Source organism: Monodelphis domestica, chromosome 6 (assembly GCF_027887165.1).
Source record: "Monodelphis domestica isolate mMonDom1 chromosome 6, mMonDom1.pri, whole genome shotgun sequence".
Lineage (NCBI taxonomy): Eukaryota > Metazoa > Chordata > Mammalia > Didelphimorphia > Didelphidae > Monodelphis > Monodelphis domestica.
The window spans coordinates 229,894,609-229,916,196 of record NC_077232.1 but is presented as its reverse complement, the minus strand read 5'-3'; the positions used below and the strand labels follow the sequence as shown (position 1 = coordinate 229,916,196).

The window sequence follows — 21,588 nt, the reverse complement described above, 5'->3', positions numbered from 1 at the left end:
AGCTGCCAAGGGAACCAAGTTAGGACTCATAAAAAAAGGAGTTTTGCTGATTTTACTACATTCATCAGTTAGAGCATCCCTCCATTTTCTGTTATTTCTGAGATTAATTCGTCAGGCTCCTGGGAATTAGATTAATTTAGTTTTTCTTCTAGGGTGGCCTCAAATTTAGTAAAATGGATGAGAATTACTTTGAGGACATGCAATATATTTTCCTGTACTTTTTTCCTTCTCTACTTGGTTTTCATTCCTTTCCTATTCCTCCCCTCTTTTTCCTCTCTAAGTATATGAAAACTCTAAATATAGGAATGTCCTTTTTGTCTTGTATTTGCAACATCTAGTGTGGTGGTTTCAGGTAATATGAATAGGGATTGTTTCTAGGATTTCATTCATATAAGGAACCCTCAGAACAATGAACCTCTTTAACCCATGCAAATCAGAACCTTCTCTGAAACTTATCCTAGAAAACTGCCTAGAATGCTGAAGTTAAATGACTTAGCAAGGACCATACAACCAATAGCCTTCAGATGAGGGAAATGAATCTAGATCTTTCTGACATTGTGATCAGCTCCTAAACGTTATACCATACTACCACTTTGAATAGATTTTGTGTGCATGTGCACACACACAAGCACACACACCCACACCCACACATAAGTTCAAAGAACATATGACCATTTTTAGGCTCAGGATTTATACTTAAAATCCAGATGCAGCTAGGATGACCAAAGGCTCCGAGTGAGGAAGACATTTTTTTGTGAATTAAAATCTGGCCTCAGCTACTTACTAGCAGTGTGACCCTAGGCAAGTCACTTACCTGTTTGCCCTAGGTTCCTTACCTATAAAATGATCTGGAGCAGGAAATGACAAACTACTTCAATAACTTTGCCAAGAATACCCCAAATGGGGTCACAAAGAGTTGGGCAAGACTGAAAAATGACTGAACAACAACAAACTTAAAATCCACTTTTTCAAAGCTATTAAAACAAAGAAACAAACAAAACTTTTGTTTACATATCTCAAAAAGAAAAAAAAAAGATTTCTTTCTTATTAAGCATATGGGGGTGGGGAAAAGCTAGCTCTTGGAGGTATATTGAGAGGGAGAAAACCAGATGGAAAGTTAACTGGCCCAACAAGCTGTTGAATAATGAGCTAGAACTTGTGGTGTTTCTTTGGCAAGCCTTCTAATAGCTGTCACTAATGAATCCCTCCCTAGTGTAAACACATTGCACAATAACACCAAATCCTGCATTTGAGGAAGCAGGAGACGTAATATGAATCACATTAGAGATTCTGTTTATACTTTAGACATTATCAAGATAGATGGCCTCTACTATAGATTCATGGGATCACAGATTGAGAACTGCAGGGGGATCTCAGAGTTCATCCAGTTTGATTCCCTCCACCATTTCCCAGACAGATTAACTGGCCTACGGTCATGTAGGTAGAAAGTACTGGGGCGATGGTTGAGTGCTCTAAATTCAAATCCAGAATACTTTCTACTATACTTTACTACTATGTCATGCTTCCCCATATTCTTTTATCTTGAGAGATGCTACTTCAAAGATTCTTTGCCTGCACATATTAACCTCTGTCCTTTCAGACCCTTAGAAGTGTCACAAGATTTTAAAGTTGGAATCAATTTTATAGATTATCTATTTCAACCCCTTTGTACATGAGGAAACTTAAGCCCAGAGAGACTTAATTGAACTGGCACTGTTAATTAATTAAAGTCAGAAAGCAGAACCCAGATTTCCAAGTCTCAAGATCAGTATCTTTCTACACCATCACAGACTCTCAATAAATAGTTATTTCATTTGTTATGATTTGTAAAGCGGTCCCCCCCTCCCCATCACCTTGGAAAGATAAGATTGGCATGCTATTCTCCTGGTTTTCTAGGATTACTCCTGGTCTGGCATCTATTGCTAGAATTGAGCTCTTTGGGGTTCACAAAGAAAATTATTTCTTTTAGTTCTTTCCCTTGAACTCCAACTCCTTTTGCCATTTTTATGACTGTTGTGTTTTCAACCAACACCAATATTCTCCTGTTGTTATGTGGCTGGGAATGATGGTGTGGAAACAAATATAAAACCAGTGATTTATAGCTGGATGGGTCTGAACCCCTCAGTTTTATAGATGAGGAAACTGAAGTTAGAGAGAAATTAGTTTGGAGAGTTGAAACCATATGGTCACATGTAAGTGACATGATCAAGATTTCTATTTTTGGGGGGGCTTCTGGCTCCAAATTCTGCCCCCTTTCCATTGTACAATGTTATCTCAAAATTACAAGTAACCCCAAAGGGTACTGAATGTAAGGAGTTTACAGAATATCACCAAAAAGGTTTATATGTAAGAATGATCATAGGATTTATCTGACCAAAAAAAAAAAGTGTGTTGGCCATGAGAATAGGAAAACAGAAGAGAAAGCCCATGAACTACTCTGATGCTGGTGAGCTACTAACAGAGGCAGAAAAAGGTTTCCACCACCACATGAGGAGTGGATTCTTAATGAATGGTTCACAGATGGATATGGACAAGAATGATGGAGGATGAGAGGGAGTGCAGACCTCACTGATGAGATCACTGTTCTCAGTCCTTGTGAGGGTGTAATTCTAACCACTACACAAGGCTATTAGATGAGGACATTCTCCAAGTTTCTGGGCAGTAAGGTGTCTAAATCAATGGATGATGTCACAAAATTAACCTAGGTCTTCCATGTCTGAAAATATCTTAGATATCACAAAGTTCCACCACAGTCAGAGACATCTGAGCATAAGCATCCTATAGCATAAGCCTTTGCCTGACCTTTCCATTATCACTTATCCCTGTGTGGATGTGATGGGCTTAAAGCATAAATGTGCTTAGCAATTCTTAGGCAAGCCAGTATCTTCTACACTTCTAATGCTCCCATGGTTTTTTGACACTAAACAAGTTAGTTGGCAGGAAAATGCTTTTCTTTGATCCTGTTGGAATGTTGGTCCCAGATTCTCTTTCCCCTACTAGGAAGAGAATCTAAGCAAACTGCATTGCCTTAGCCAAGAGAGGAGAAAATGGTGAAGGGGAGAGGAAGGTTGAAAAGGAGCTGGTCCAGGTTCAAGGCTCTTTACAGTTTTAGAACTTAATCTTGGAAGCTGTAGCTTACCTTGAAAACTGTCTAGCTTTATTTCTAAAGAGAGGTGGTATTTTATCTCAAAGAAATACAAGAGCTGATGAAAAAGAATATTTGGAATCTAGATAATCAGATTCACTGGTGAAGAGCATGGGTGAAGTGTTTAGAAATCTCTCAGAATCATAAACAAATGCTGAAAACTCTAAGGGTTGTTCCTTATTTTGAGTGGAATTGAGGCATTAAACTATGTCTCAGAGGGTCTCAGGAATGGGAAAAAAGGAGGGTTGTACCTCTGTGAATGTGAAAGTCCTATATTTTGGGGAGATGGACAGTACAGTCATGCTATAGCCTTGTTGCACAGTTGTAGTTGGAACTTTAGTCATTTTCCAGTCATGTTTGACCCTTCATTGACCACATTTGGGGTTTTCTTGGCAGAGATACTGGAGTGGTTTGCCACTTCCATCTCCTGCTCATTTTACAGATGAGAAACTTGGGCCAACAGGGTTAAGTGACTTGCCCTCAATCACACAACTAATAAGTGTCTGAGGCCAGATGTGAATTCATGAAGATGAGTCTTCCTAACTCCAGGCCCTGCACTTTATCCATTGTGACACCTAGTTGTCTAGATTTATAACTATTGCTATTTTATTGCAATAAAAAATATGTGGATAATTTCAGGTTTTCTCAGTTATTTCTGACCATAGGAAGACATGACAGAGGACTGGGGCATCAATATAGATTATATAGTTCCCCTTTCTCCAAATCACAATATTAATGAATGTAGAAAATTTAAATTTATTTAAAATTTAAATTCAGTTTTTTAAAAAAAGTTGTGATCAGGCTATGTGGATACAATTCTTTTTTTAAAAGTTTATTTATTTAATTAATTGATTTAGAATATTTTTCCATAGTTACATGATTCATGTTCTTTCCCTCCCCTCCTCTCACCCCCTTCCATAGCCAACGAGAAATTCCACTGAGTTTTACATGTGTCATTGATCAAGACCTATTTCCATATTATTTGATATTTGCACTAGGGTGATTGTCTAGAGTCTACAACCCCAATCATATCCCCATCAACCCATGTGACCAAGCAGTTGTTTTTATTCTGTGTTTCTACTCCCACAGTTCTTTCTCTGAATATGCATAATGTTCTTTCTCACAAGTCCCTCAGAATTGTCCTGGATCATTGCATTGCTACTAGTACAGAAATCTATTATATTTGATTGTGCCACAGTATAAATATGTGGATACAATTCTTAAAGCATACTACTACATCTCATGATGAAATATGGATAGAGATAAAAGGAATTCTACTTTAGTATATTATTTTGATAGTAACTGTAGAGGTAACTAGGCAAATCCCAAAATCCATCTGGACATAAACAGAAATGTGAAGTTCTAGCTGGGTTAATGAAATGCCTGAAATGCTTCTGATTCCTTCATCACTTCTTTGCTTTTCTGGGGAAAATATATACTTGATCTGATATTATAACATTTGTAGAAGATCACCCAAGGAGGGATTTTTTGGTTACCTTTATATTTGTATGAAAGAACCTATGATCCCTTATGTCGACATTTGTCAAAAACTTTAGAAAATCAAGCATCTCATCCTTTTTCTGAGAAGTGGAGATTACATAACTGAAGCTGTTGATATAGATGACCCAGTTTCTTAGTTTTCATCCACATCCTCCAAGGCTAAATGTGGTACATAAATACTGAAAATACTGAAAGATTTTAACATTTTTGGCTAACATGTAAAATATGCAAAAAGCTTTAAAAAAAACAAATGAATTGTTTGTTTGTGAGGGGGGGGGAAGGGAGAGGGGATGAGGAAGGAAAGATGTTAAAGAGAAGGGCCATCAGGCTTCCATACTGTTCTGTGGCAACAGTGGGCAAGGAGAGACTTAAAGGGGACACGTAGAATCATAAAGGACATGTCCACCCTGTTGAAGGTCAAACAACTGATTCTTCTATTATTGGGCTTCTTCTTACTTTAAACAGAGACAAGGATGTTTGTGATAAATTAGTTTCTTAAATCTTTGGAAATCTGTCAAATCTTTTTTAACCTTATGAATGCCAATCATTACTTCTTTTGCTTTTCTATGTGCAGATCATTTTTCACTGAACACTCTGCTCTCAGTACTATTCATGTAATAGCAAATGACATATGCAATGCCAATTAAATATTTATGCCATGTAGCATTGAAATGGTAAATATTGTATTATGCTTTGCACTTGGCATCAGTCAGGAGATTTTTCCTTACGTTCTGAACAAATGATAGCCAAAAACAGAGAAAACATTACTGTATTTCATGGGCTACGTGACAAGTTGTTTATGCCCAGAACATCTCAGATTTTACTTGACTTTAAATGGAGGAGTTAAAAAAATATTATCTTTGAATGCTATGCAGTTCTATGATCATCTCTCCCCAAATCTCAGGGGTAATGGTAGCATGTTTAAAATCTCTATGTTATTATGTACTAACCAATTCACCAATCTTAAATCAAGCCAAGAATAAAATATAATAAACACAAAGATTTGGTGGAGAGTAGTGATGGTTGGAGATAGTTTTTCCCACATATGTGTACTTCTTATATTATTTCCTACCCTCCCTTCCTCCTTCCTTTCTTCCTTGCTTGCTTCCTTCTTGCCTGCCTTCCTATCTTACCAAAATTTGAAGAAGAGTAGCCATTCACTGGTTCTTTCTAAATACTGATTTTCTGAGAAGCTTTAACTTCCTTTGTGGGCCAGTTCAGTCCTCCTTTGCAAAATGGTATATCTCTACTCTCAGGGGAACACTATAATGGCATCAGACTTAGTGTGTATAACCAACTGGATTTAGCATTACTGTAGTTTTGAACTCTTTAACTCAAGTGATTCACTTGCCTAAACCACCCCAGCAACAGACGACAGGTGTGCACATCATTTACAATTCAATGTTCCTCATTTTTGAAACTACAGTGTGACTATTAAGTCAGTGAACAGAATATTTTTTATCTTGTATTAAAAACAACTCTTTATTGCCAACACATCCGTGCCAAAACAATACTGACAAAAATGTGAATTCTTGAATTTAGTAAATAATTATACATTGTTTCCTCTTTAAGAGTTTGAACCATTTTCTTAAAGTTTAGAACATGACTGTATGGATTACATTTCATTGACCGTAATAAGTTCAGTTAAATAGTAATTGCCTGCTCACAGTACTTTCACATAGTTGACAGATTTGAAGTCAGAAGGACTAGTTTTAAATCTCATCTCTGATACTACCAGTGTGACCAAGGGCAAGCCAAGTAACTTCTTTAAGCTTGGGTTTCCTCATCATTAAAATGAAGGAGTTGGACAAGAAACCCTTTGAGGTCCCTTTTAGCTATCAATAGGCAATCCTACTTTCTTCAGTTTATTTGGTTTGCTAGTTATAGAAAATATCTGTATGCAAGTAGTCAAAGAGTATTATCTCAAATATCAAGATAGTACAGCAAGAGGACAATGGATTTGCTAAAAGTATCTGCTGCAAAGACCAGAATGGGCACAATCAGCCAGATTATTCTCTGTGATTACAAGTGAATAAAAAGGAACACATCCGAGGCTAGAGAATAGCATTTGTAATTTCACTTATGTAGGGTATTCTCAATCATGACACTCCTTCAACCATCGTAGATTGGCACTTACTTACAGCAACAAAATTATGAAAAAAAAATAGGATGATATAACAACAAAGGGGATATTTACATTACTATTTAATGAGATTTTTAAAACCCTTAAAATTTAGCCAAACACTAAAAAACAGTAGTTTGTAATTTCATGTATAATATATATATATACATATATATGAATGTTTGTTTTTGTTGATGGTTACAAATATAATAAATAAGAAAATTAGATTTAGATATTACTATGAAAACCATCCATAATTTCAATGGGAATTTCAGTGTTACTGGAGGTAAGATTTCACTTTTATAAATTTTATTCCTTTATAAGAATGAATGAGATAACAAGGCCATTAAAGGATATTGATGACAATTGCTTTGCACTTTCACCCTTTTTACATATTCAAACCAAGACATAAGATTAGAGAAACATAGACTATAAAGGCTGTGCCCTAAGAGACACAGTGTAGCGCTATAGAAAAAAGAAACTAGAGTCCTGAATTCAAATTCTGAAACTATCAATTCCTGTCCTTTCAACTTGCAATAAATCATTGAACCTCTCAATATTCATCTATGAAGAGAGGTTTGGATGAGACCTTTAAGACTCCTTCCAATTTTAAATCTATTATTCTGTGATCTAATCAATTATCCTTAAATTTTAAAAATAAAAAAAATTGAGAAATGAGAAATAAAGTTATTCTAGATGGATGAGGAAACTGAGGAAAACAAGGCTAATTAAATGACTTATCCAGGACAAATACAGCTGATAAATGTCTAAGGCCAGATTTGAACCCAAGAAGATAAGCCTTCCTGATTCCACTCTATTCTCTGTGCCCCCAGCTGCCCTATCACCTAATATCTTCACTGCAAGAAAAAAGCAGTTCTAATGGTTCAGGCTACCTGTTGTGCCATTTAAATTTTAATTACCTCACTGACTTCATGTTTCCCCTAAGAATAAAACAAAATTGATACATAGGCCACAGACTTTTTAGTTTCCAAATTTTGAAAATGTGTGACATTATATATACACATATTTGTAATATACAATAAACCATCCTTTCTAGAATGAGCTCAGATTAAATTAGTATGAAAATTCTACTACTGTCTCAGTCAAAATATATTTTGTAGATGTAATTCAACTGTTAGAGTTAAGAGAAGAAGCAACAGTGAAAAATGGCACATAATTCATTGCTTAGCTGGGTTCTATAACCTAATAAAAAAGCATTTTTATTACAAAGACATGTCAAAAGGAGAAAAAAAAGAATGTCACAACATTTTATTTTGCCATATATATTTAAATGGTTGATTTCTCATGAATAGTAAAGGGCTGGCATATGTTTTCCTTCTGACCCTCATCCGCAGATAAATGGCTAATACTATAATCAATTTCAAGGTACAGAGAGGAAAAATGTTCATAAAATGCAAATAGACATAGAAATGGGACAGATAAACTGCTAAGGAATCATAGCTGCAATAAGCATGGATTGGACAGATATGTTTTAACCAGAATAAGAAATTCTTTGATGTTAAGCAGCCTTTTTAGAAACAGCACAACAATATCTATTTCTAGATCTAGTTTGTTTCAACTGTCCAGGAAAAATAAGTAACCTGCATTTATATCTTTTAGTCTTACAGATTAATCAGAATATCAAAACTCTTTAGTATGGAAATTGGTAACATTAAGACAAGTGGCTAGTAGAAGGACAATGCCACATGGTTACAAATCATTATTAACAAGTGAATTGCCTATTTCTTTTATCATGAATACAATGTGATACCTGAAAAAGTGGGAAGGTGCAGAATTGCATAAGAAGAAAAGAACTCATCTGGGAATGAGAAGAATTGGCACTGATACTTCTTAGCTAGTGACATGGACAGCTCATGCAACCTTTAAAAGCTTCAATTTACTGTTCTTTAAAGTGGGTGTAATCATAACAGTTCAAATCACACAGCACTTTAAGGTATTCATAGAGCTTTGCTTACAACACTCATTGAAGTGATAAAATATCATTCACTTATTTTTAGGCAGGAGAAAGTGAGGCACCAGTTGGTGAAGTAGTTTGCCCAGGGCCATATAGCTACTAAATATCAAAGCTAGGAATCAAATAGAGGTCTCCTGATTTGGAGGACAGGATCTCCCTGCTCTCCCGTCCTACAATGCTTCACAATATTTCCCTTAAATGATTGTTGAAATGAAAGTTCTCTGTAAACCTTTCAATGCTATAGATAAGCAAGCTATTATTTAGAACTAACCAGGGGGGAAAGAATGCAAAGAAAACTCAGTGCTACAATATTTTCTGAGAAGTTCTTTCTATCTCACTCTGTGTCTTTGGTTCTCTTTCTGTCTCTTTCTTTCTCTGGTTACCTTTCTGTCTTTGTCTCTTGTTCTCTGTCTCTGAATATCTCTTTGGTTCTCTCCCTAGCTCTAGTTCTCTGACTATCCATTTGATATGCACGGTTTCTTGTCTGTTTGCCACTGATTCTTTTTCTCTTTCTCTTTCTGTTTCTCTATCTGAATATTTCTTTGGTTCTTTCTCTCTGGTGCTGTCTTACTCCATTGCACTCTCTCTCTCTCTCTCTCTCTCTCTCTCTCTCTCTCTCTCTCTCTCTCTCTCTCTCTCTCTCTCATCCACCAATTCTCTCATTCTCTGTCTCTCTCCCCCTTCTTTCCTCCAGATCTCGTTTTGTGATTTCAAGGAGGGAAGGGGGTGAAATGAAATAAAATGATCTCTTACTGCCTTGAGGGCCTGTCATTGTTTTTAACTTTGTCAGAATAGTTATTAAATGGGCATAAATCTGAGGTAAAATTCCCCTGTTTGTATTGCTTCCAATATGATTTTGATAAACTTGATTTCAGTTTAATTAGTACCACAACAATTCAGTTCCGTAACAAGGGATGATTAAGTGCCTGCCCTGCATGAGGCTGTAGCCTAGACAGCACATAAAAAGATAAAACAAAACCCTAGAACTTCTCCCATCAGGCAGCTCCCAATAATACTACTTTTTACCTGAAAACAGTTAGATCTAAGGGTTTCTACTTGTAATTAAAGTTAAACTCATCTTCTCATTTGCATATTAAAAAACAGTGCATGCCAGGCAGAAAGTTGGACTAGGTTATCCCTAAGCTCTCTTCTAGAGCTAACATCCTGTGACGTTATCATTCTCATTTCTGTGTTGATGTAGTGATTTCTGATTTTTCTACAGCACAGCAACTGTGTATCATTTTCACCTAGCTCCCAAAGTCATCAGAAAAGGAGGCAATGAATTGGGCCCTGGATTCTTGTTCTCTCCACCATATGATCAGAGCATGACCAACTACACACAGAGACAAGTCCTCTCCTCTTGAGTCTCAACCTCTGTGCAAGGCTCATAGCTACTGTTGCCTTGGCCAATGTTTTTCCTTCTTGAGTTCTAGTGAATGGAAAGAAAAGGAGGCATGAATACCTCAGGGTCCAAAAGGACTGGGATGGGAATTTTATGATGGGTCTTAAATGTCCCTGGTTCTTCCTGTACTACTGGCACTTAACACTTCTTAATGTGGAGGGTTAAGAATTAGCAACATGTTCATTGTTGAAAGGCACGCTGAGTTTCAAGGTGTCCCTTAATGCACTAGACAAGCATTTTCCTAGATGACAACATCCTAGTAGCTTTAAAAAGTTAATGGGACTCAATAGCTTGCCATATTCATTTGTCCTCTACCCTACTGTCACCTCAAGCTACTGCCCCATTTATCCTTCAGTTTAGGATACTGGGACTTAGAACTAGGAAAGAAATTCCAAGGCATTCTAGTTCAAACTCTTCATTTTGAAGACTGGGAAAAATAAATCATGAGATATTCAATATCACATAGGAAGGAAATATGGGACTCTAAGTGAGGTCCTCTGATTTCAGATCCTACTCTATCTTCTGGGCATCTAGCTGGCATATTGGCTAGAGTGCAGGACCTGGGAATGAAGACTCATCTTCCTGAGTTCAAATCTGGCCTCAGGCACTTACTAGTTGTATGATCCTGGGCAAGTCAATTAATGTTATTTGCCTCAACTTTCTCATCTGTAAAATGAGCTAGAGAAGGAAATAATGGCAAACTCCTCCAGTATTTTTGCCAAGGACACTTGAAATGGGGTCACAAAAAACACCAATAATCCTTTCTTCTTTACTACTTTACTGCCAAACTTTTAGAAAGCATAGTCTAGATCTGCTGCCTCCACTTTCTGTAGCCTTATGTTCTTGCATTTTATTTTACCATCCTGCTTAAACTGGTTCGCTCTCTCTATAGCCATCAATGCCTCTTCAAATGTCAAATCCAATGGCCTGTTTTTAGTTCTCATGTTTCTTTACTTTTTTAAATAGCTTTTTATATTTTTGGTCACTTCCTTTTTGATATTGTCTCTTCTCTTGGATTCTCTGATATGGCTTTCTCCTACTTCTCCTCCTACCTCTTTGACCAGTTTTCCTTCATCTCATTTTCTTCTTCTTCATCCTATACCCCAAGTGAGGGTGACACTGAGGTTCTGTCTTTAGGGCCCTCTTTCCTTTTAATATTTCCCTCCTAATAATTCCCTGCGATCACTTCAATGATCACCTTTATTTGGACAGTTATCAAATTTTTATCTTTAGCCATGATCTCTTTTCTGAGCCTAGTTCCACATATCTGAACTTCCTATAGGGTTTCCACTTATATGTTTGATTGACATTTTAATTCAAATGTCCATAGAGCATAAACGAACCAAGTAGGTATAGAGCATTGGACCTCAATTCCAGAAGACCTGAGTTCATATTCAGACTTAGTCATGTCCTATAGCCCTTGGCAAGTCACTTAACCTTTGCTTGCATTAATTTCTTCATCTGTAAAATGAAGATAATAATAGTACCTAACTCTCAGGGTTGTGGTAGGGATCAAATGAGATAACATTTATAAATTGCTTTGCAAAATCTAAAAATGTTTGTTATTATTATTATTATTAATGGTTACTACCATTATTAATCCCCTCCCCCCAACATTAGCTTTTACAAAAATTCTGCCCTTCCTCCTAATTTCCCAGAGAATGCTGATGTCATCATAATGCTGCTAGTCACTGGGCTCAAAAACTTGTCATCTTTGCCTCTTCCCACTTCTTTATATCAAAATTAAATCAGCTCCCAGGTTCTGTCAATTCTGTTTCCCCATTCTCTCTCATATCAGCCCTTTCTACTCCCTATTTTCATCCTCTTAGTTCATTTATTATCTCTCACCTGTACTACTACTACAACATAACACCTACTAAGTAGTCGATCTAATTCCAGTCTCATCCCTTCTTCATTCATCCTGTGAAATTTAGGTCGTCTGACTCCAAATCCAGGGCATATGTCACACAATGCTGCCTCCTGGTTTATTTTATTTTGCATTTATTCAATAAATGATTGTTGAATTGAATTTGGACACATAAAATCAGAAGCTGCAAAATGATGGCACATCCATTATGCTACTTTATTTATTACTTAGCAGCTACAATGTTCCAGTCCTACCCCTCCTCCACAGCTGAATCCAAAGGAGAAAGGAGCTGCTTCTAATGTCCCAGGAGGAACGCCATTTGATGGGAATGATATATTAATGCTCTAACCATCAGCTCTCTCCAGCTCCCTTGCCCACTGGAAAGGGAGGAAGAAAATGGTGGGAGAGAAGCTATTGGTAGAGTAGCCCATTATTCTGGACTGCCTTATTCCTCTCCTGGCATTAACTTCAGAAATGAAGAAGATGATCACACAAGGTGACGGAAAGAAGAAATAAAGGAGGAAGTGAGGGGAAAATGTTCAGATAGAACCTTTCTTGCACAATAGCTACAGTTTTTTTCTTCGAGCTAAAAGAAGCATCTGGAGGTGAGGGCAATCTGGTTGTGACTTCTGTTACCCTATTGAACCTCCAGATTGATTGGGCTGATCTTGCCGGGTGGGAGGGACCTACTTCCTCTCTGTCTGCTTCACAGATGTCCCTTTAGAAGTCTAGGACTTTGCTGAAGATGATTATCTTCAAGAGGAAGATTTTTCTGTTATCAGAGGTAAAAACCCATCATTAAATAAAAGGCACCATATTGCTAATTGAAAAGGAAACAAAAAGGTTTATTTTTTGATGTGTTCTTTCCTCTAGAAAGTGAACAGGTAAAATTGATGAGCACCCCTTCAATAAGTAGGATCTGCAGTCTGTGGTGACAACCAAGAGCATTCGATTAGGTATCAGAATTCCTGGGTTTGAATGCTGACTAGCTATATGAGCTTGGACAAGTCACAGTCTTTGTTGAGTCCCCTTTTCCCTCTTCTTTGGAAACTGATAAGAATACTACTATCTCTTTATCTTAGGAGTTGTAAGGATCAAATAAAAGCATGTGTGTCAAGTATATTGTAGAAAGAGTTATAAAAATGTTTATTCTCATTGATGAAGCAATTTAAAAATAAAATCTATGAGATGAACAAAAATTCTTAAAGACAATGTGTGTTACAGATAAGGAAAAAAAATTGGCTTTGTTTCTTATTTCTATTTGTGCTACTTATCTGTGAAAGAAAGAACTGTAAAGTCCTACATCTGAGGTGATAGTAACAGAAATAGGTTAAATAGAAATAAGCTTGTATCTGGAAAAGAAGGAAGTATTAGTAGTGTTTCTTTTCCATTTTGTGGGTAAGACTTTTAATTCTGTTCTTATGTTTGGATGCTTTGGGAAATAAGATATGGGTCTTAAAATTTAGGGCAGCTAGGTGGTATAATGGACAGAGTACCAAGTCTGGAGTCTCCTCTTTCTGAATTCAAATAAAGCCTCAGACACTTACTAGTTGTGTGACCCTGGACAAGTTACTTAACCCTGATTTGCTCATCAGTGAAATGAGCTAGAGAAGGAAATGGCAAACTATAAGTATCTTTGCCAAGAAAACCCCAAATGGGGACATGAAAAGTTGGACACAATTTACCAACAACTGCTCAAAATTCATGGTGATATATAAGAACCAAACAATTTTTTCTTCTAATAGGCAAATATAAAACCCTTACCTTCCATCTTAGGATCAAGGACTAGGCTTTATGGGGATTAAGTGGCTTGTCCTGGGTCACCCAGCTAGGAAGTATCTGAGGTCAGACTTGAGACCTAGAACTTTTGTCTTTGGATCTGGCTCACTATCCGCTGAGCTACCTAGCTGCCCCCTTCACTCATAAAAAGAGCTGTGACTACATAGATTGGAACACTCCTTCCATCAAGAGACCAAAACACCTCTGTATTTTAGCAGAAAGTGTTATGAATTTCTGAGGCTAAAAAAAAAAAGCAGTGGCCAATTTTGTGGTGAAAAGGCTTTATAAATTTAGCAATGCTGTATTTCTGGCAACCAATACATAATCCACTGCCAAATCCACACTAGAAGTAATTCCCACTTTGGTAGATCCAATTAGATGTTGCACTTCAGTGGCAAAGCCTTTGAGAGTCCAGGGTTACCCCAATGTGATCCCTTTGGCACTAACTTCAGAACTAAAGGGGACATTTAGACAGCATGAAGGAAGGAGCAAATGAGGGAAGGAAAATGGTTCAGTTAGAATGAGGCACTGGAGGAGGGTTTCATTGGAAGTCCACATGCACAAATGAATCAAGGTGCAGAAATCTTTGGAGGCTGTGAGATGTAGTAGGAAGGACCCGAGAGTGGAGGGCAGAATCTCTAGGTTCTAGTCAATAACATGAACCCACTGTGTGACGTTGGTCATTTTAGTCCAAGAACTTCTTCCTCTCTAACGTGAATGCTTTGGATTCTTTTATAGCTCTAAAATTTTAGGTTCTTTTAGAAGTCTAAAATTTTATGGTCTAATTTCCCACATGCCATTTACTGCCAGTTATCTGGCAAAATACCCAGCATTTCTGCAAACTAATACTGCTTGAAGATGGCATAGTTATAATGCAGCATGATTGCCTTCATAACTCTGAATCTTCCTCTGAATTCTGATTCCTTCTTTTCTAGACTACTAGTCTTTATTAGAGACTATGCTGTTGTTTAAGGACTAACCTTTCTGACCCACAAGAGTTAATATGGTTTCTGAAAGCATGTAACTAAAAACTAGGGCGTAATTTTGGCATCATACAGAATAACGTAGTTTATCAAAGAATGATCAGATTATTCCGTATGCAACCACATAACAAGATGGAGCCCAGAGGGGTTTCCTGGAGCATCACAAACTCCTTTATACTTGGATTTGCATCCCTAGCTTTTTTTTTTTCTTCATGGGTCAGCTTCATAGTTAGGGTCTATCTCTATGAATACAGTGAACCCTTTCTATCACTCAGGACTGGGATATGACCCGATGTGCTAATATCTTACATTTTAGAAACAATTTCGAATTGGTCATGTACTCTGCCACGTTATGAAATGGTTAAATAATATGACTACAGACAACTTTCTCCTAGTAGCCTGCATTACTTGGATTACTTATTAGATGAAAAATATGATCAATACTCCATCTGCAAAGATGAAAAAAATCCACATATGTGAATGAGTCTATAATCCATTCATTGTTTTATGGGCCTGAAGCCCTCCAGGGAGTGTTCCTGAGTGCTAGGTGATGGCCCTGAGTGATGAGCTTTACATTTAGATTGCTGACTTAGCTGAAAGATGTGTGATACCACAAGCAGGCAGAGTTCCCTACTGACTGTGCAGCCATGGAGATTCCTGTCTGATGTTTATTGCAGCAAGGGCATGAAATATTTTGTGTGCATGAAATGTAGCAGAGATACACATGTTTTCATTAGGAATATGCCAAAAAGCAGAAACGTTTTAAACTTACTGGGCAAGGCTGTGCTTTTTCAGGAAAGAAAGAAAAAGGGAGTGGCGAGGGGAGAAGAAGAGGAAGGAGAGAGTGAGAGAGACAGAGGAAGAAAGAAGGAGAGAGACAGAAAGAGAGAGGAGAGAGAGACAGAGACAGAGACAGAGAGAGAGAGAGACAGAGAGAGAAGAGAGAGACTTTTATATTTCTTTAAAATTTCTGAAACTTAATTAGAATACTTTATGATTTATATAGTATACTTACCAGCCCAACACTAACACCTCACTGAAATATAATCTCTTGCTATGCTGCTGGGCAAAGTAAATATATACATCAACTCACTAAAACAGCAATATGGGTCTCCTGATTCATAGGCACAATATAGCTAGGTCCTGATTAGTGTGAATAATGACCCTCCACCCCCAAGTGGCTGCCTGTATTAAAATTTACACTGTTTGAACTTCTAATTATGTAAAATATGGCCATTGGTTCTAGCCCAATAATAATACAACATATGAATTTGAATAATGGCACTCTTTTAGGGGATTCATTATCTGTACTAATTGGGACCTAGCTTTCATCACAAAAAGGGGGACTTACCTATAAAATATGATAGTAGTATTGCCAGGAGTACAGAGACCCCTACAGCGCAGAGGGCAGTGCATTTCCAACTACAGTACTTCGAAGACTTCTTGAATTTAAAAGCACTTCTTGATAGGGTGTTTCTAGGTAGTGGCCGAGTCGGGGGGGAATAAACAGAGCCAGATGCCATTGTGTATCCTGGTGTGGCAGTACTGAACAGTGGCGTCGTCCCTGTTCCTGTTTTGAATAGGAAATGCCTGTGGAAACGAAGAACATCATTGTAAGATACAAGAAGATGAGAATATATGACACAAGTGGCTGATATATATATATATATATATATATATATATATATATATATATATGTATGTATGTATATATCCATCTGTATATCTGTAGATATACTGATAAGGAGACAAGATATCTATCTATGGATATAGGTATATTTAGAGCATAGATAGATATCTCAAGGGATGGATACACACACACACACACACACACACACACACACACACACATCCAGTAGTACATCCTCCACTTAGCTATGAAAGCTCTAACTATGACATTAGGGCAGCAGCTAGGTGGTGAAGCAGATAGAAGACAAGTCCTGAAGTTGGGAAAATTCATCTATCTGAGTTCAAATCTGACTTTAGACATTTATTATAAAAGAGACTCTGGGCAAGGAACTTAACCCTGTTTGCCTCAGGTTTGAAGTATCTAAAAAAGATCATGAAAGCTACAGAATACTCTCAAAGATAAAGCAATGCACATCTCTTGGAGCCATGTACTTCTCCCACACTTCACACTCAACAGAGTTGCCACTCTGATTCAGGCTGTCATCAAGTCATGGCTGGAGTACTGCTGTAACCTGCCAGGTGATATGCCCATTTCATGTCTCTCCCCACTCCGTTCCATCTTCCATTCAGTTGCCCAAGTGATCTTCCTGAAGCAAAGCTCTGCCTATACCATTCTCCTCTATTTAATACATTTTGGTGACTTCTTAGTACCTCCAAGATCAAATATGGACCCTCTCTTTGTCACTGAAAGCCATTCCCAAATGGCCAATCCAATTCCTACCTTTCCAGTTTTCCTGTGTTATACTCACTCATATACTCTCTGATGCAGCAACACTGGCCTTTTTGCTGCTTCTCACTCAGGACATGCCAGCTCTGAGTCCTGCACTCTCTTGTTGGTTGTCTTCAGGCAAGTGATGCTTTTCCTTCTCCCTTCCCCTAACTATGACTTTTCTGGCTTCCATGAAGACTTAAATCAAATATCTTCTATGAGAAGTCTTTCCTGGTTCCTCCCTAATATCCCTCACTTCCCTAAAATTGAACCATTTGCTCTCTCTCTCTCTCTCTCTCTCTCTCTCTCTCTCTCTCTCTCTCTCTCTCTCTCTCTCTCTATATATATATATATATATATATATATATATATATATATATATATATATATATATATATATATGTAAAATACTTAGTTTGAGTTTTTCCCCCATTGGAATATTTCTGCCTTACTTTCTATACTCTGTATTTGGCACAGTGTCTGGCATACAGTAAATTCTTTTTTTTTTTAACCCATATTTCTGTCTTAGAATCAATAGTAAATGTTAGTTCCAAGGCAGAAGAACCATAAGGGCTAGGCAATGGGCTCAAGTGACTCGCTCAGAGTAACACAGCTAGGAAGTGTCTGAGGTCAGCTTTGAACCCAAGACCTCCCATCTCCAGGCCTGGTTCTCTATTCCCTGAGTCATCTCACTGTTCCAGTAAGCTCTTGATAATGTTTGTTGACTTAACTTTCTCTCTGTCTCTGTCTGTCTGTCTGTCTGTCTTTCTCATTACTAGACTCTGAGTTAAATTTCCTCCCTAAATATTGTACTGTGACTTGGAGATCATGTTAATTCTTAAAGTCTATATACTAAGAGAATAAAAGCTATGCTATGTCCTAAGGTTCCCAGTATAGACCTGGAATAGGTCACAGCCAGTCTACCTACGTCTGTAGTGGCTTGTCGCCAAAAGGTGATCTTTTCAGCCATAGCAACTCATGAAGACTGTCTAATAGAGTGGATGCAATCTGAACGGAGAACCCACACAAATGAAATCAAATATCCTTGACCATAAAGCACCATAGTGGTAAAAAGAGTCCTGTAAATATAATATATGTACACAGGACCATGGATAAAGTCTCTGCCACTGCTCTGAAGATGAGCTGTAGAGATGTGAACTAAAGTCTAGCCCATATTATACGAATTCAGAATTGACTAAACTGCTAGATTCTAGGACTGGTATTTAATCTATCAACATGAACTTACAGGGAGTTGTGTGCTATACTTGAAACTTTTTCATCAGTGATTTGGCTCAAAACATGGATAAAATACTTATCAAATCTGCAGATAGCACAAGGCTGGGAAGAATAATTAGTACAATGGATGACATGGTGAGCAACCAAAAATTTTTCAATAGTCTGGAAAAACGTGATGAAAATAACATGATGAACTTCATGGTGGTTAAATATGAAGTGTTACTAAGTGGATAAAAAATCAATGGCATAATTACAGGACAGAGTAGGACCTGGCTAGATCATAGTTCCTATGGGGAAAACAAATCTGAGGAATTTAATGGGCCAAAAGTTCAATCTGACTAAAAAAAAAATGTATAGCTAAGATGCTAGTAAGATTCTAAGTTGAATTGAAGCATAGTGTCCAGAGTGGATGAAGTGTTAGTAACACCATTTTGGAGGAAGTATTTGTTTCATTTCTGGCCATAAAATTTTAAGAAGATCACTGACAAGATGGAATATAGTCAGAAGGTGATGATCATGATGGTGATGGGTCTTGGAACTATGCCATATAAGGATCAGTTAATGGAAATGTGAATGCATTTCTGGAAAAAGAGAAAACGTAAAAAAGCAGTTATCTTTATTTATTTGCATGGCTTTCATATGGAGAAAGGATTAGAGTTGTTTTCCATTTGACCACTCAGATCAAAACTAGGAACAACAGGGTACGGTTACAGAGAGGTATATTTCGGTTCCTTACAAGAGGGGGAAAATAATGCTTAAAGCAGTCCAAAAACAGAAGGGTATTGTTTGGAAGGTAGTGAGTTGCTTATCACTGAAGGTCTTCAAGGATAATACTGGATGCCAACTTTTCTGAGATATTACAGAGTGGATTCTGGCTCAGGTAAAGGTTGCATTAGATAACCTTGGAAGTCCTTTCCAACTCCAAAGTTATATGGAAGTAGGAAGCATATTTCAGTGATGCTCTATTTGGAGTATTCCTGGAATTCTTTATAAAAAGCTTTCAGAGCTCTTTACAAGTCACAGTGCAAATCATAGAACCTTAGGCTTGGAAAGGACCTTAGAAGCTATTTAATCTACCTTCCTACCTGATACATAAATCTTTCTTACAAAATCCTGAATATACTGTTACCTAGTCTCTGCTTAAGCACTTCTTGACTCAGGCATCTCACTACCTCACTTTCAGTTCCCTTATCAGATAGCCCTAATTGCTTAAAAGTGCTTGTTATTGTTCAGTGGTGATAATTCTTTGTGACCTTGTGGACCATACTACCCATGGGGTTTTCTTGGCAAACATATTAGAGTAGTTTGCCATTTCCTTATCCAGTGGGTTAGAGCAAGCAGAGGTTAAATGACTTGCCCAGGGTCATACAGCTAGGGTCTGAGGTCAAATTTGAACTCAGATCTGTCTGACTTCAAGGCCAAGTGCTCTAATCAATGAGCCATCTATCTGTCTTCTAGTTCTTACATGAAGAAAAATCTGGTGTCTGTTAACATAGAAATATCTACCCCTTGAAAACCAGTATAATTCCATTATAGGCACATGTGGTATTTAACATCTACAGAAACACAGACTTATGGAAGTCAACTCAATTATCTGCCTGCACATTATCTATTCTGTCGATTATCTGAGGTAACATCTTAATCACAGACAGACTTTCCTCTGTTCAACCCAGTATGGTCAGATATTGCCAAAACCAGTTCTTATGGCCCCAGGAATTGAAAATTCATTTTACTTTTAGTCTAAACAAAGCATAATCAGGAAGGTAAATCTGTTGGGGGAGGTTGGGGGGCACCACAAAATACATTCCATATATGGCAAGTCACTTAATCAGTTCAGCAAAAGCAGCAAATGTCAGTTTATATACTGCCTTTCTGTATAGTTGAGGATACTAGGAAGAGTTAAACACTGACTCCATTTCTGAAATTTGGAAATCAGTACAATGATCTGCTGCCTATTCACATGAACAACATTGCTGCTATGATAATAATGCCAGTGAAAAGTTTCAAGCATGCCAATTTGGAGATATTCTTGAAAAGCCAGACTATTTTTAAACAGTTCCTTGACTTTGTTTCCAATTTATTTTTTATATATAAATTTGGAGAGGTAATCTATTATTCCATGCTTTCATGGAAAAAGCAAAATTTATAACAACTTTTGGTCACAGATTTTAGGAATCAAATGTACAAGATTTTTTTTTTCTTCTCTGTCCAGATGTCTGTCCATATTAATAATGTATTAGGTCTAAGTCAACCCCCAGTGGCCCCACAAAAACAATCAGGCTGGAATTTAAGCAAATCTGGATAAGGGAAAGAAAAAAATTACAAGAAATTGAAAATGCAACCTTTAACCTATTTCTAGTAAGAGCGGGAAGGGCTGGTCATGATTTTTTTTTTGAAAGTTGGTAAAAATTACAAGATTTTTATATGTTAAGTTCATTTGCAAGCTCATGTACCTAAAATGCTATTGTATGGTTTCCTATGTGAGACAACATGCCTCAAAGTGTCTAAATATATTATTTTATAGAAGTATATAAACATATGTTCATTTTTATTTGGGTAGATTAATAGTTTGGGGTTCCAAATGGATCAATGCCTACTTCCTATGGACAAAAATGTCCCTCTGCCTGAAATATGCAAGAAATAGATGGATGAGGAAGGTGATTAAAATGTATCTTCAACTCTGTATGTGAAATATAGAACAATCTGTTCTATCTATTGGTATCTGTCCATAGGTATGTGTCTGCTTGTCTTTCTATCTTTTTATCTATTTATCTATCTGTATATGTCTATCATCTATCTATCTATCTATCTATCTATCTATCTATCTATCTATCTATCTATCTATCTATCTGTCTGTCTATCTATCTGTATACCTATTAGTCTATCATCTATCTCTATATATGTTTATATTTGCCTCTTTCTATTTGTGTCTATGTGTCTGTCTATATCTATAAATCTATCCATCATTCAATATATATATGTTTCTATCTATCTATCTATCTATCTATCTATCTATCTATCTATCTATCTATCTATCTGTCTGTCTATCTATCTATCCATCTATCTATCTATCTATCTATCTATCTATCTATCTATCTATCTATCTATCTACCTACCTATCTGTCTATCTGTATACTTATTAATCTATCATCTATTTATCTCTATATATGTTTAGATTTGC

The 21,588-nt window shown here is 37.0% G+C and overlaps 1 protein-coding gene across 6 annotated transcripts in view; it reads right to left on the bottom strand.

The window, feature by feature from the left end:
- Positions 1 to 21,588, bottom strand: part of TENM3 (teneurin transmembrane protein 3) — a 3,501,974-nt gene that overhangs the window by 205,817 nt on the left and 3,274,569 nt on the right. For all 6 annotated transcript variants that reach the window (XM_056802938.1, XM_056802939.1, XM_056802942.1 and 3 more), the window contains one exon: positions 16,125 to 16,363. In XM_056802938.1, the coding sequence (XP_056658916.1) occupies positions 16,125 to 16,363 (239 nt within the window). The remainder of the gene's footprint in view (positions 1 to 16,124; positions 16,364 to 21,588) is intronic.